The 15,169-nt window shown below is 40.0% G+C and overlaps 1 protein-coding gene across 1 annotated transcript in view; it reads right to left on the bottom strand.

The window, feature by feature from the left end:
- The window catches only part of PHLPP2 (PH domain and leucine rich repeat protein phosphatase 2), a 76,253-nt gene that overhangs the window by 26,133 nt on the left and 34,951 nt on the right, over positions 1-15,169 (bottom strand). The window contains exons 4-9 of the mRNA XM_028097257.2: positions 12,959-13,149; positions 6,043-6,168; positions 4,571-4,725; positions 2,191-2,337; positions 1,591-1,821; positions 17-219 (exon numbers count right to left, since the gene is read on the bottom strand). Coding sequence (XP_027953058.1) covers positions 17-219; positions 1,591-1,821; positions 2,191-2,337; positions 4,571-4,725; positions 6,043-6,168; positions 12,959-13,149 — 1,053 coding nt within the window. The remainder of the gene's footprint in view (positions 1-16; positions 220-1,590; positions 1,822-2,190; positions 2,338-4,570; positions 4,726-6,042; positions 6,169-12,958; positions 13,150-15,169) is intronic.

Raw genomic sequence — 15,169 nt, 5'->3', positions numbered from 1 at the left:
TGGATGGAGAACTCACTGTTGGAACTGGCATAGAGAGTTCGCAGGGAGAAGCCACTGAGTGTCAGCTCTCTCAGCTGGTTCCGTTCACAGTGAAGCTGCTCCAAGCTACATAAGGAGCTAAGATCTAAGTCAGCCAGTTGATTGTCCCGCAAATCCATGTGGGTGATGTACTTATTTCCCTCCAGATTTTCAGTAACCACGGTTTTCAAATGGTTCATCCTTAAATATTCAGAAATAAGAAAATCATTAGAAATAAATTCTACTAAATATGCTTACCAAAAGAAAAATAAGAGAGGTATGATCCCTTTCTCTTTCCTAAACAACTCAAAAAGTTTACTACTTGCTTCATTTTGCAAGGTATTAAGTAAATAATCACAGACAGCTGTACCTTGAGTTCTCTGTTTATAAACTTAGACAATCCAGACTTGCAAATACATATACAAATTAAATAAAGAGAAAGGGAAAAGGGACCATGCCCGCAAACTGTTAAAAAACTTACATCCAAATACTTAATAAAGTTAGGCAGGGATGAAGAAGCAGGCCAAATGAACAAGAAGATGAACATAACCTTTCGGGTGAGCAGCAAAGCAGTCTACATGGTATACCATGTAGAGAACAAGAGGAAGCAGCCATACTTTCTCCCTGGGCTCTGCCTACTCTTTCTTGTGCTAAGATTCACATTACATTAATTAATGAAGAGGAAAATAATCTGTATCTATATGGAACAGTTCAAGGGCTAATGACAGAAAATGGCTTCTTAGTTCTTTTCTACACTTGTAGAGAACACACAGGCATGTTCTCACTCCTCTGTATTTCAATAAATTTTTCTGACCACCTTCATTCCAAATGCCACACAAGCTCCTTATGCTGCAAGGAAAAAATGAGTCTAGCAAAAGTCAGATACTTACTTTAGCAGACTGCCAACCTGACTTGGCAGGTCGTTACTATTTCTTTACAAGGAACATCAATGGCTTAGTATAAATGATAGAACATTTACACTATGCATATTTGTCTTTTATGTGTATGTGTCTTTTACCAGTTCCCTTTAGGAAAAGATTGTAACTAGAAAATAAAACCTACAAAAACTTCACAGGAAAACCTTTAACATTTTAATTGTAATACAACGGATATCAAGAAGAAACCCAATGATTCAATAGAAAAATGGTCAAGTGTAAGGAAAAATACAAACTCACCAATTAGCATATTAAAAAGATGCTCAACCTCACTTATAAATAAATGCTGATTAAAACAATGAAGTACTATTTTCTCCTACTACAAGGACAATAAGGAAAAAGACTGCTAAAATCCAACACTGACAAGGACGTGAAGAAATGGGATTTCTATAAAAGGTTGCTGGGAGGGTAAGTCAGAACAACCTTTGTCAAAGGTAATGTGAAAAGTCTCTATCATGTGGTACACCTACCTCACTCATAACCTCTCTGCTACTGGGTGAAAAATGAAGCTTTACAATAGTTTGGAAAATATACACTGTTCTAAAATCCTAATGTTTTAGAGAAGTTTTTATAAGGGGAAAACACAAAAACCATCAGAGGTCCATCTAAAGGAGGACACAGTGAAGAATGGCCTCACCTTAAATCCACGTGTTTGATATGGCTCATCCTGTTCAGCACCCCAAGGTTTAGGACTTCCAGGCGATTTCCTGCCATCATCACTTTATCTAACATAGTGAGTTTCTCATAAACCTCAGGAATTTGACTAAAGTTATTAAAGGAAATTCCCAGGGAAGAAAGCTGTTGCAGATTTCCCAATTCTTCCGGTAAAGTCGTCAGAAAGTTGCCATCAAGACAGAGGGTTTGAAGACTGTAGTAAGAAAACAAGACTTTATGAAAGGTTTTAACTGGAATGGGTAGAACCAGAGGGATAGATTCTGACTTACATCACTAATTTATTATGAATCCAATAATGATAAAATATCCTATCTATAGAGACTCAATGACATACATAACTGCCATGGATGGTCCAACATCAAAAATCGTCAGAGTTTCTGCTGTTGAAACTGGGGGGCTAACTAGTCGCCCCTGCAAGCAAGTCACAGCTGCTGTCTAGAATCCTCATAATTACATGACTTACTTCACTGCCAGAGCTCATGCGACTACGTTCATTCCAAATGCCAGACAAGCTCCTTATACTGCAAATAAAAAATGAGACTAGCAAAAGTCAGATACTTACTTTAGTAGACTGCCAACCTGACTCGGCAGGTCATGAAATCCGTTACAGGAGAGGTTGAGCTCAGTCAGGGTAGAAATCTCACATAACAATACAGGAAACAACCCAAGTTTATTATGGGACAAGTTCAGGCCCTTCAGCTGAGAAAATCTAAAAAGCAAACATAAAAATTACAGTACTGAATGAAAAAGTCATTTGTTTTAAATGTCCACTGTAGAAGTTGTTCCACAAATATTTACTGAGTACTCACTACATGCCAACCATCGTGCACAGCACAGAACACTGAGATGCCTAACCCCAGCTCTATACCGACAAGGAAATCAGGTCTAGGGCAATGGGAGTTCTTCTCTCTTCTCCTTAAAAAGGTGCAAAATCTTAAAAAGCTCATGCTGGTGTAAGTATTTTATATCTAGTCATACTGATAATGCTTGAAATCTCTTCCTTCATCAAATTTCTATATGCAATATAAAAAACCTTGTAACAATTCATCAACTCATGAACACAAGAAGAGCTAACAAAAATGCACATCAAATCCCATTATAAGCAACTTCTTTTTATATATTGAAATTATATCGGCTCAAATGTCACCTGAAATGAATGGGGCACTTAGAACTTACAACTATGTATGTGATATGGTGTTTTACTGCAATACAATCTAATAGAGAACATGAAAGAGTAATTTTTAGTGCTTCTGTTTTGTTCCTAGAAGTAAAAGTATCTATCCTGTCTTACGCAGAGACAGTGCCATCATACACTGGATCCATAGGAATCACGCTGGTAATTCTACTTAGGAGTATTATACTAATGATTATACTAGTGCAAGAGGGTAAGGCTGAGGTGGTGCTCTCCACGATGATGATCTGTATCATCTGCTTCTACACTGGAGTCACTGGTACCTCACTCTAATGCTCCTCTTTCAAATTTTCAACTTGTGATTTCCAATTGTCCTGACCTTGACTACTGATTGTTCCTTTGGCTTGGTGTCTTGACTTCAGAATTCCTAATCCAGCCCTCAAACTACATGAACCCTATTTTCATAGTGACTGAGAAGAAAATGCTAGAAACCCACTTCCTTAAAATTATAGCTTCTGTTTTTACATACTAATATAATTAAAATTATTATCTCATTACTAGATGGAGGCTTGCATATACCTAAAAAGCTTTGTAAAACACATCATATGGGACAAAAATCACAGTGCTTTCTCAAAATTATTTTATAAATATTAGTTATTAAGTAAAATATGTAATTTCAATGTATATCTTTTTTAAAAAATTTTATTCATTTATTGAGAGCAAGCAAGAGAAAGCAAGAGTGGGGGAGGGGCAGAGGAAGAAGGAAAGGAACAAGCAGACTCCCCACTGAGCTCGGAACCCAACATAGGACTCAATCCCAGGACGCTGAGATCATGACCTGACCTGAAGTCAGACACTTAACCGACCGAGGCACACAGGTGCCCCACAATGTGTATTATCTTTTTAATCACCACTTAATTTGAATGCTTTAATTTCCAATTTCTCCCCTGCTCACAAGAAGCCCACACAATAACTTATACTAAATACTTATTCACTTCCATCCACTTTTTTTTTTTTAAAGATTTTATTTATTTATTTGAGAGAGAGAATGAGAGAGAGAGAGTACATGAGAGGGGGGAAGGTCAGAGGGAGAAGCAGACTCCCCGCTGAGCAGTGAGTCCGATGCGGGACTCGATCCTGGGACTCCAGGATCATGACCTGAGCCGAAGGCAGTCGCTTAACCAACTGAGCCACCCAGGCGCCCTCCATCCACTTTTACAGTGTGGAGGGTTGGAAGGGGGAATATATTCTAACAAGGAAATTGGAAAAATATATGGGCCATAGTCCCTTAGGAGTGAAATGCCTCCTTTATCAGAAGAGAGAGGTTTCACAGCTGTCAAACAGCTTAGAAGCTAGCATTAGCAAGTACACAGGAAAGATAAAAACCCCAACCTGGGAGTGGAATTCTTGAAATTAGGCCTATTTCCTTTAAGCTATTTAAGTTTGACACTTATGATTCAAAAACTTGCCATATACTCAATCTCCCAATTTACCCTGGCTTCAGATCATACATCACTGTCAGTGACTTATATAACAAGATTATCCAGATCAATGGCAGCTCAACGTTGCCTCCATAATAGAACATTTGCATCTATCTTCTGTTTCATGGAGGAGAAAAGGGGGGTATGAAAACTATGAATAAAAAATTTTACTTCCTCTTGGAAGGGGAAATTTTGGGGAGGGGAAATGGAGGGGAAATTTTCAAATATATATACAATGGTAAGCATGCTCACTTCCAGGTACGTAAGACTAAGATGGTGATCACGATTTGGTTTGAGTAAGTCAGTAGGGAAATCCATTCCCCACATACCTGTAAAGAGTGTCAAGGCCCCCAGGTCTTTCCAATTGCATGAAGTTGTGTCGCAAATTGAGGTAGGTGATATCTTGACTGTAGAAGAGATGCTCAGGAACCTCCTCAAGGCTGTAACAGGACAGGTCAACAGTGCTGATTCGCTGGGACACCACCTGAATGGGGTCAAGGAGAAGAGCCATCTGAGCTAGCACCAAATGTCTCTCACCCAGCAGAGGAAGGAATGACATTTACATAAAAAGGCGCTAACTTTAAAAATGCAAAGGAGAAAAAGGTAATGAGATCCAATTATTCACTTATAAAAACTAGTTCGTTTTTGCTTTTTCCTAAAACCATAAGCTGCTTGAAACATGCAACAGTGTAAGTTTTAAAGTTATCTATAAGTTAAAAGTAAAAAAATTCAAATCATAAAGATGGAAAGTTAACATTTCATGCAAGAAGTTGAGATGACTCAAAATAACCATAAAAACTCTGGCAGGCAGTGTGATATTGAAAGCCATGGCCTTTTGTATCTACATGGGCTCTGCTACTTACCAGTGCAGTTGCTTCATCTGTTGTGAGGATAAAATTAAATACCCCAGCACACAGCACACTCCTTAGTATGCACAAGGTGCTCAAAAAATATTAACTTCTCTTTATAAGGTCAAAAGAATGGAATAGCTACTTAAAACTGAAACTAGTTTTATTCAGAAGAGATTTTATTACCACTACAATGTATGTACAGAAAATTCAATAAAAACAAAACAAGTTTATATTTCTATAATAGTATTGCTAATAAAAGAAAGGTTGTGAAAATTGGTCTAAAAACCAAACTAAATGCCACGGAAAAGTCAGTCATGTTTTATGGCATCTCATTATACCAAAACAATCATTTATGCAACTGTTTAGCTCCGCAAAGAAAAATGTGCTAAAATTCTGCAGATAGCTAGAAGAACAAGAGAATTCAGAAACTGCCACTTTTAGAGCACTTCATCTTTAAAGACTAAAAAAGCAGAAATTATGCTGAAAAGCTAATTATCCTCAGCATACAGGAACACAGGTCACATTCCATAATAAGTTCAAATTTAAAGTGGTTCATCACAGCCGTGCTAAATATATACAAGACCAAGAAGCACTAGGCTAGGAATTAGGGAACGGCACCATCTCTCACTGACGACAGTGGTTGAGGGAAAGTCATGTGAAGCTCATTGTGTCTTAATTCCTTTAAGGCCATAGTCTTCTCACAGAGATGGTATAAAGGTAAATGCACCTGCAAACACTTTTGAAAGCTTTCTGTATTACACAAATATAAATGATAAGTTAAGGACCTGCTGGAATTCCATTATTTCATGCATTATATACTTAGAGGGGCCTAAAGTAAGATGCATAAAAATTATAATTCACTCTCTTGGGAGCGAGTTCAGTCTCACACTACATCTCTCCTGGGCTTTTACAGTCTTATCCCCACATCAGGACGTTCGACAGCTAATCACCTTGGATGCTTGTCGCTGCCATCTCTGGCACTCAGCCAACGTCTCAAAGCTGACATGATAGGTCTGAGCTTGGGCTCCGGCTGAGCTGAATGCAAGGGAGTGCTGCCGTCGCTTCACTTCTTCTACCTGAAGAGGAAGAGGGGAGAAAACCAGAATCAAGAAAAAAGATCCTTGTCAGAGAGCAAAGGACAATAACGAGACAACTCAATTTTCTAAAATAGGCAAAAGAAAGGGGCGCCTGGGTGGCTCAGTCGTTAAATGTCTGCCTTCAGCTCAGGTCATGATCCCAGGGTCCTGGGATCGAGCCCAGCATCGGGCTCCCTGCTCTGCAGGAAGCCTGCTTCTCCCTCTCCCACTCCCTCTGCTTGTGTTCCCTCTGTCAAATAAATAAATAAAATCTTCAAAAATAAAATAAAATAGGCAAAATATCTGAATAGACATTTCTCCAAAGAAGATTGAAAAATGGCAGTCATGACATGAAATGATGTTCAAAATCGTTAGTTATTAGATACATACAAATCAAAACTGAAAGATACCACGTCACATCTGCTAGGATGACTAAAATTAAAAACAGAAAACAAATGTTGGATAACAAGTATTAGCAAGTTATGTGGAGAAACTGGATCCCTCATATGCTGCAGTGGGAACATAAAATGGCACGGCCACTTTGGAAAACAGTCTGGCAATTCCTCAAAAGGTTAAATGTAGAGTCACCATGTGACCCAGCAATTCCACTCCTAGATACAAACTCAAGAAAACATACATCCAAAAAACTTGTACGTGAATTAGAGCATTATTCCTAATAGCCCCAAAGGGGAAACAACCCAAAAGTCCATCCATCAACAGGTAAATATATAAACAAAATATGGTATATTCAAACAATAGAATATTATTTAGCCATCAACAGAAGATACTGATGCACACTACAACACATATGAGCCTTGGAAAGATTATGTGAAGTGAAAGACAGTCACCAAGAACCGTATACGATATGATTCCATTTGTATGAAATGTCCAGAGTCAGCAAATGTGGGCAGAGAGAAAGTAGATGAGTAGGTTCCCAGGGCTGCGGAAGAAATGGGAGAGATGATGACTAAGGAGTGCAGCGTTCCTCTTCAGGGTCATGGAAGTATTCTAAAATTGATTGTGGTGATGGTCACAAAACTCTGTGAATATACCAAAAGCCACTAAATTGTACACTTTAAAGAGTCGAATTATAGTATATAAATATCTCAACAAAGCTGTTTAGAAAAAGCAAAAGGAATACTTTGTTGGAAGTATGTTGAAGGAATAGGACTCGGGGCATACTCATAAGTAAATCTATTTATTAATTCCTCTGTAGGTCACGACACAGGCTCAATTTGATAATTAAACATTTGTTGCATGAATACATTCCACTGTTCTGCGTGCTGGGGACAAGCAGGGGGAAAACAAAAAAGCCCCACCCTCCGTGGAATTTGTATTTGAGAAGGGACAAACACTCTAACACCAAAACGGTGACATGATATAATAAATAATGAATAATATCAAGAAAGATAAAACAGGGAAAAAGCTTGGCGAATAGGGTGGGTGATCTGAATTATGAAAGGGCAGTCAGGAAAGGACTCACTGAGGTAACATGTGAGCAAAGACCCTAAGGGGGTCCAGGCGTGGAAACCTCCTGGGCGAGGAGCGTTCCATGCATAGCAACAGCCAAGTACAAGTCGCTTCAGTGCAAGGCTGCATGCTGTGTTTCAGAACAGGAGTCTCTAGACCCACGTGATTAGAGCCAAAGTCTCCACTCTACAGTTCCAATCCTTCCCACCTACACTGGGGCACAATGGAGGTAGCTGCCTGCCTGCAAAGGGTGCCCTGGCCTGGTTTTTGGACTCCTCTCCTTTCCTACTAAGCGCTGGGCTAGATGCCATTTTTGACCCCCTCCAGGGCTGAAGTAGAAAGGGAGGAAGGACAGGAAACCTAAAAGTCCAAAGGTTCTTACTAGACAAGCAGAGTCCTAATGTGACTTCATAGTCTCTGGGACTAGCAGATTTTAAAGAGATGCTTTTCCTCAATGGGTCCTTTCAAGGGTTCTTTTGGTTACCCCCCACTCCACCCCAAATAATGATGGCTTCTCACAGATCCCTTGACCTGGCTAATGTATGCTCTTCCAGCACTGGACTACTCCCTCCTCAGACATGAAGGAATCCGGTGGTCCACTGACAGCCTGTCCTCAGGGAAGCCTATTTGCCCCTCAAGATGGCCCTGCTAGACAAGTTCTAAGAGAATCCACCCACTCATCCATCAATCTACCCACTGGTTTTTCCTCTCTCAACCCATCTGGATCACAAACTAACAAACCCAAGGAACACACAATGATCCCAATGCATGAGCTAGGCTCTCAGGCTACCTGGATGCTTTGGTTACAGACTCATCTCTGTCCTCAAGACTTCTTGGTCAGAAGGCAGGACACCAATCCACTATGCCCCCCTTACTGCAAGGGACCCATATCAAGCTCTCTTGAATCCTGTGGAAACCTCTTTCACTAGGCTTGAGGAAAAAGGCAGAAGCCATTCCCAGTTGGGGTGGCTGTAGGGATTGACAGCACAATAGCAGTTCTAGTCAAAACAATTCTCCCCCAAAATCCAACAACCCAATTCACATAGCTTTGATAAAGATGAAGTCTTTATAGTTACAGAACCACTTACATCTTTGTCTGACATCTCACTTTGATATGTCATAACTATTGAATCTTGGTGATTCAGCCGGAAACTTCCAAATTATACTCGTAAGTCATTAGATTTCTGGTGCCAAGTAAAGATTGAATCAAATGGCAAAAACACAAAATACTTTAAGCAAAAAAGAATCATATTAAAAAGATCCCAATAAGGGGCACCTGGGTGGCTCTGTCAGTCAAGCGTCTGCCTTCAGCTCAGGTAATGATCTCAGGGTCCTGGGATGGAGCCCTATATTGGGCTTTGTACTGAGTAGGGAGTCTGCTTGTCCTTCTCCCTCACCCTCTGCCTCTTACCCCGCTCATGCGTGCACACGCTCCCCCTCCCCCTCTCAAAGAAATAAAATCTTTAAAGAAAAAAAAAAATCCCAATAAAATTAAATAATATTCATAACATTCAATTGTGATCTCAAAACAGGATCATTTTTTATTAGTAATAAATCACACAAATGAGTCAAAATAAAGGATCTTATTGAAATGAAGAACAGATATTGATTGTTTCAGAATAATCTTTTTTTAAAGATTTTACTTATTTTACAGAGAGAGAGCACACAAGCAGGGGGAGCAGCAGAGGGAGAGGGAAAAGTAGGCTCCCTGCTGAGCAGGGGAGCAGGACCCTGGGATCAAGACCTGAACTGAAGGCAGACGCTTAACCGAATGGAGCCACCCTGGCGCCATGTTTTAGAATCAACTTAATATTTTACTATGGGGTATTTGACACAGAAAAATATACTCTTACAATGTCAAATACTGAGAAAGGTTTGTAAATCTGAGATTCTCTGCCTCTCCCTCTGCCCTTCCCCCACCCCCACGCTTGCTCACTCGCTCGCACACTTGCTTGCTCTCTCTCCTTCTAAAATAAATAAATTAAAAAAAAATGTTTTTAAGATTCATCCTTATTTTGGTGTATATCAGCAGTTCATTCCTTTTTATTGTTCAGTAGTATTCCATTGTGTGGAATGTGCCTGCCACGTTTATTAATTCACAAGTAGTCAATGAACATTTGGGTTGTTTCTAGTTTTTGACAATTATGAATAAAGCTGCTATGAAAATTCACATAAGGTCTTTGTAAAGACAGATGTTCATTTCCCAATACCTAGGAGAAATGCTGGGTCATCTGTTATGCATATGTTTCAGTTTATAAGAAATGAAAAACTTGGGGCGCCTGGGTGGCTCAGTTGTTAAGCGTCTGCCTTCGGCTCAGGTCATGATCCCAGGGTCCTGGGATTGAGCCCCACGTGGGGCTCCCTACTCGGCAGGAAGCCTGCTTCTCCCTCTCCCACTCCGCCTGCTTGTGTTCCTGCTCTCACTATCTCTCTCTGTCAAATTAAATAAAATCTTAAAAAAAAAATGAAAAACTGTTTTCCAAAATGACTGTACTTCCACCAATGATGTGAAAGCATTCCAGTTGCTCCTCATCTTTGCTAAATTTGGTACTCAGCAGTCTTTTGATTTTAGTCATCCTAGTGGTATGCAGAATCTGTCTGTGATATTGATTTGCATTTCCCTAATGACTCATGATGGTGAGAATCGTCCTATGTACTTATTTGCCATCTGTAGATCTTCACTGGTAAAGGATCTGCTCAACTCCTCCGCCTAGTTTTTACTAGGTTATCTGTCTTTCTCTCACTGTGTTGTAAAAGTTCTTAATATATTCTGGAGACAAGTCCCTTGCTGCAGATAAACTTTCATAAAAATGTTCTGTATGATGTTAAGATAACCACACCATTTTCTTTTGGTTCCTATTTGACTAGCACGATTTTCCCACCATTTCACATTCAACCTTCTAAGTGTTGGGTATGTCTCTTATAAACAGCAAGTACTGGCGGCGCCTGGGTGGCTCAGTCGGTTAAGTGTCTGCTTTCAGCTCAGGTCATAACCCCAGGGTCCTGGGATCAGGCCCCACGTTGAGCTCCCTGCTCAGCAGGGAGCCTGCTTGTCCCTCCCTCCCTGCCCCTCCCCCTGCTCATGCTCTAATAAATAAATAAAATCTTAAAAAATAAAACAGCAAGTACTGGGATTTTAAATGACAACTTACATCACAATTATGATTACTGATATATTTCTGTGTCTGTCACTATAATTTGTGATAATTTACCATGCAATCATTTTGTTCCTTTCTCTCCACTCTTTTCCTGCCTTCTTTTAGTGTTACAGAATGTTTCACATTTTCTTTTCCCGCTCTACTTTTAGTAGCTATCCTTAAAATTTTTACATTCACACTTAGGGTTTTTTCCTAATCCAGTTAAAAGTTATTTGGTATTTCTATTCTCTAATTCCAAGACTGTATCACACGTTACTTATTGAACATACCACTACATCTTAAGTATCATTTTGAGCTTTAAGAGTTTCTATTTAAAATATTAAAAAAATTTAAACTTTTTACAATCAATATTAACTTTACCATCGTATTTATCAATGTCTGCACTCATCATTGTTTCTTATTTCTTACAACTTCCCTTTGAATTTCCTTTCCTGTGTTGCATTCTTTTCTCTTTTTCTTTTTTTTGGGCGTAGGGGGTATCATTTTCTTTTAACCTATTTTCTTCATTCTGTCCTTCAGCCTCCAAGATCAGAACCAAGTCTCACATCAGTAAGTGGTAGGTTCCTGCCCCCTGGTTGATACTGGAGTATGCACATTCATTCAGTGGGGACTTGTTCACTTCCTCGTCACAGGCCACATAACTGGTTCCTTCCACCTTTTTAGGACCACAGCGAGAACAAGACTTGGTTCCAGTCAGTGGTTAACAGCTGTTTTGGGCTGGTTCGGCTTTTTTTTCTTTCCAGCTTTCCTTCAGGAGCAGAGTACCCCTCATCTCCTGCTTCAAGGAATAAGCCTGGGTCAGGTTCTTCTCATGAGCAGAGGACTTTTAAACCCAAATACTTACAGGAGCTGAACTCCTGGGCTGCCACGACCTTTCAGGCGCAGAACCCAGCAGGCCCTCAGATTCAGACCTGCTCACCACATATATTTCTAGTCTACATTCCATAGCCCAGCTATGTCTTTTTATATATTTACCTTTCAAATATATCTATTTTATCGATATTGCTGTGCATCTGGACCAGATTGGACATCTCAAAGCATGAATTCACTAAGTCATTTTGTCTGGAAATTCTCTAAAATTCCAACTGTTTTACTGATATTCAAGATGGAAAATAAACAAAATGATGTATAGCTTCATATAAATATTAACATATCTGTTTCCAGTCATTTGTCAGTCTGTTTGACAGACTTGCAACTGAACTCCCTGCCTAGGATGGGGAATTTTCTAGCACAGACCAGAAATGGTATGCCTCCACCCCCTTGCTGCTGGAGAGGAGCTTGTGACCACCCCCGACTCTGAATTTTAGTCAAATGGGGAAAAAGGAGAAACTGGAAAGAATCTGTTTTGGGGATGGATGTGGCAGGAGGCTGCAAGTGGCAGCATTCTCTGTCTACTCGGGTGTTATGGGTGCCTAGCAGTGGAGACCAGGGTACCATCAACAAATGGGTGCTGCAGCAGAATTTGGGGTATGGACAGGCTTTAGGCCTCCCGGAGAACCTGTGATGTAAATAAACGTGTTTTATGCTTAAATTAGTCTGAGTAAGGTGGGGTGCTTGGGTGGTTTGGTCAGTTAAGTGCATGACCCAGTTTCAGCTCAAGTCATGATTTCACGGGTCCTGAGGTTATGAGATCATGAGATTGTGAGACTGAGCCCAGCGTTGGGTTCCAAGCTCAGCAGGGAGTGTGCTGTTCTTCTCCCCCTCCCTCTGCCCCTGCCTCCGCTTGCACACTCTCTCTCTCTCAAATAAATAATCTTTAAAAAATTATCCTGAGGTTTCTTCTCGTTAAACCTAAGAACTCTAAAAAACAAACTTTGTAATACAATCTTTAATAATGCTCATATTGACTTCTTTAAAAAAGATGTGGGGAAAGTGCTGAAAAGTAAATGTGATCTATTTTTTTTTAAGATTTATTTATTTATTTATTTGAGAGAGACACACACACAGCGAGAGAGGGGACACAAGCAAGGGGAGTGGGAGAGGGAGAAGCAGGTTCCCGCTGAGCAGGGAGCCCAAAGCGGGTCTCGATCCCAGGACCCTGGGATCATGACCTGAGCTGAAGGCAGACGCTTAACAACTGAGACACCCAGGCACTCCTGTAAAAGGGATTTTAATTAAGAAGATCAAACAAATGAAGAATAATTCATTTTTATGAGTCTTACCTTTCCCCCAACCAGAGGCAAAATGTGCATCTTTCCAGTCTGACAATCTTTCACTGAGGAAACGATGAGGCAGGTGCCACAGAGAACAACTAGGCGTTCAGCCCACTTATGCAGCTGGGTCTTCCCCTTGCGTACATTATAGATGCCAGATAGAAGGATTCGATCCAGATGATCCATCTGGCATGGTTTTTCTAAAAGAAAACAGAACTTCAGAAGTCACCATTCAAGTATATGAGACTCTTGTAAGGAAAAAGAAAGTATTGTGTGTCAACATTCAACTACCTTGTTTATAGATTTAAGTTACCAAGCAATGTAAGTATCACCAAATAAGATCTCAGTTCTAAAATGTTATTCATCACTCTAGTTATACAATGGGAGTACTGTGGATTTTGGGCCAGGGAGCAAGATTTTATTTTGGATGCCATTGTCAATTCTTCTTCTAACACAGTCCTATTTCCCATTTACACAGAGAAAGGCAATCTGGTAAGTCATTAAGATCATAGACTTGGGGCCCAGACATGCACACCTGAGTTTGAATCCTAGTTCTGCCACTTACTTTGTTTCTTTGAAATACTTAATATAATCACTGAGGCTGACTTTCCTCATTTATACAGTTTGGATCTTAATACTACTTATCTTTAGGGTTTTCTTATGAAAAAATTTGGATAATTCATGTAAAGTACTGAGCATAGTTTTAGGTAACAAAAGAAGTACTGAATAAATGACAGCCACTATTGTGATTAGTCTATTCTAGAAGGAAGAAATTAATAAGTATGGGAGCACTCTAGTTCTGTACACATTACTCCATTTTCCTGTTCCTTGTGAGGAAAAGCTTATGGCTGATACTTCAATCAACTATCCCAATCATGGTGGCAGAAGCTCATATGTGCATACAAGTTTCTTTTTTTTGTACCCTCCCTCCCCATTAGAATCTTTTTAAGGCTGAGATATAGTGCACAAACAGCACATTATGACAGAAGACAGCTTCTCGATCAAAGCACAGTGAAAACCAGACTAACTCTACCCAGAAATGACAGGAGTAGCACTAGTATGAGGCGGTGCAAACAGCAAGAAACTGGGAAGAGAGAAAATTGCATCGTATTTGATATTATTACAGGACTGATTATGGAACCTGGGCATCGCGTTGCCCTTTTAACTATGTGTTTCCTATATATGATCTGAGGAAACAGGTTAGATCACTTCAAAGCTTTAAAACTTGGCATGTGAACACTAGCTCTATGGGAGAGCCATCTCTCCTTCTATTTGAGGCCAATCCTTTCATCTATATTCCAAATTCCACCTTTCTCAGGGAGTTTGGTTCTTCTCTCTTCTCGCTCTTCAACTCCACCCTCCTTATTGTTCCTGTCAAAGCTACAAAAGCATTCGTGTTTTCTCCCATGCCCTCTCAGTCTCAACTGTGGAATTTCTTTAGTTCAGTGACTCGCTGAAGAGAATGCCCAAGACTTATTATGTGAGACTTGTGTGTGCCCAAGACTTATTATGATGAAGCAGGGCTTCATCCCAGGACACTGAGATCATGATCTGAGCAAAAATTAAGAGTCAGTTTAAAATGTGGGACGCTGACACCCACCCACACAGAGTCTAATCCACAGGGCCTGGGATGGAACACAGGGAAATGTATTTTTAACAACTATTCCAGGTAGTTTAAATGCAGATGGTCCACAAACCCCTATATTTTTAAAAATTTTAAGTTTACCCTTTTGAGGCTCTTTTGTTCTCATTTGTGCCTCTATATTAGCTATCTCCCTGTTACCTCACCTCCTATTTACTCAATTTTCTTCAATCTGGCTTCCAGCCACCAAACTGCCCTATTCTTTGATGATAATGGCCCTCAGATTTCTATCTCCTGCCCCAATCTTCCCTTGGTTCTAATCTCATATATCTAATTGTCTGCTAGACATGTCCAAGAGATGTCCCCATCCACCTCAAATTTCCAGTATCAGACTAGAAAGAAACTATCTTTATTTGCAAACTATAGGATCTTGTATGTAGAAAATCCTAAGTGAGCCACAAGAAAGACAATTATAACCAATAAATGAGTTCAGCAAAGTTGCAGGATACAAGTTTGTGGTTTGTTTGTTTTTTTACTATATTTAAGATTTATTTATTTTGTGGGTGCCTGGGTGGCTCAGTTGGCTAAGCGTCTGCCTTCAGCTCAGGTCATGATCCCAGGGTTCTGGGATGGAGCTC

The sequence above is a fragment of the Eumetopias jubatus genome, unplaced genomic scaffold, assembly GCF_037043125.1.
Source record: "Eumetopias jubatus isolate StellerSeaLion01/CBP00866 unplaced genomic scaffold, mEumJub1_p1.0 scaffold_10, whole genome shotgun sequence".
In the NCBI taxonomy this organism is placed as follows: Eukaryota; Metazoa; Chordata; class Mammalia; order Carnivora; family Otariidae; genus Eumetopias; species Eumetopias jubatus.
This window is presented reverse-complemented; position numbering and strand designations above follow the sequence as displayed.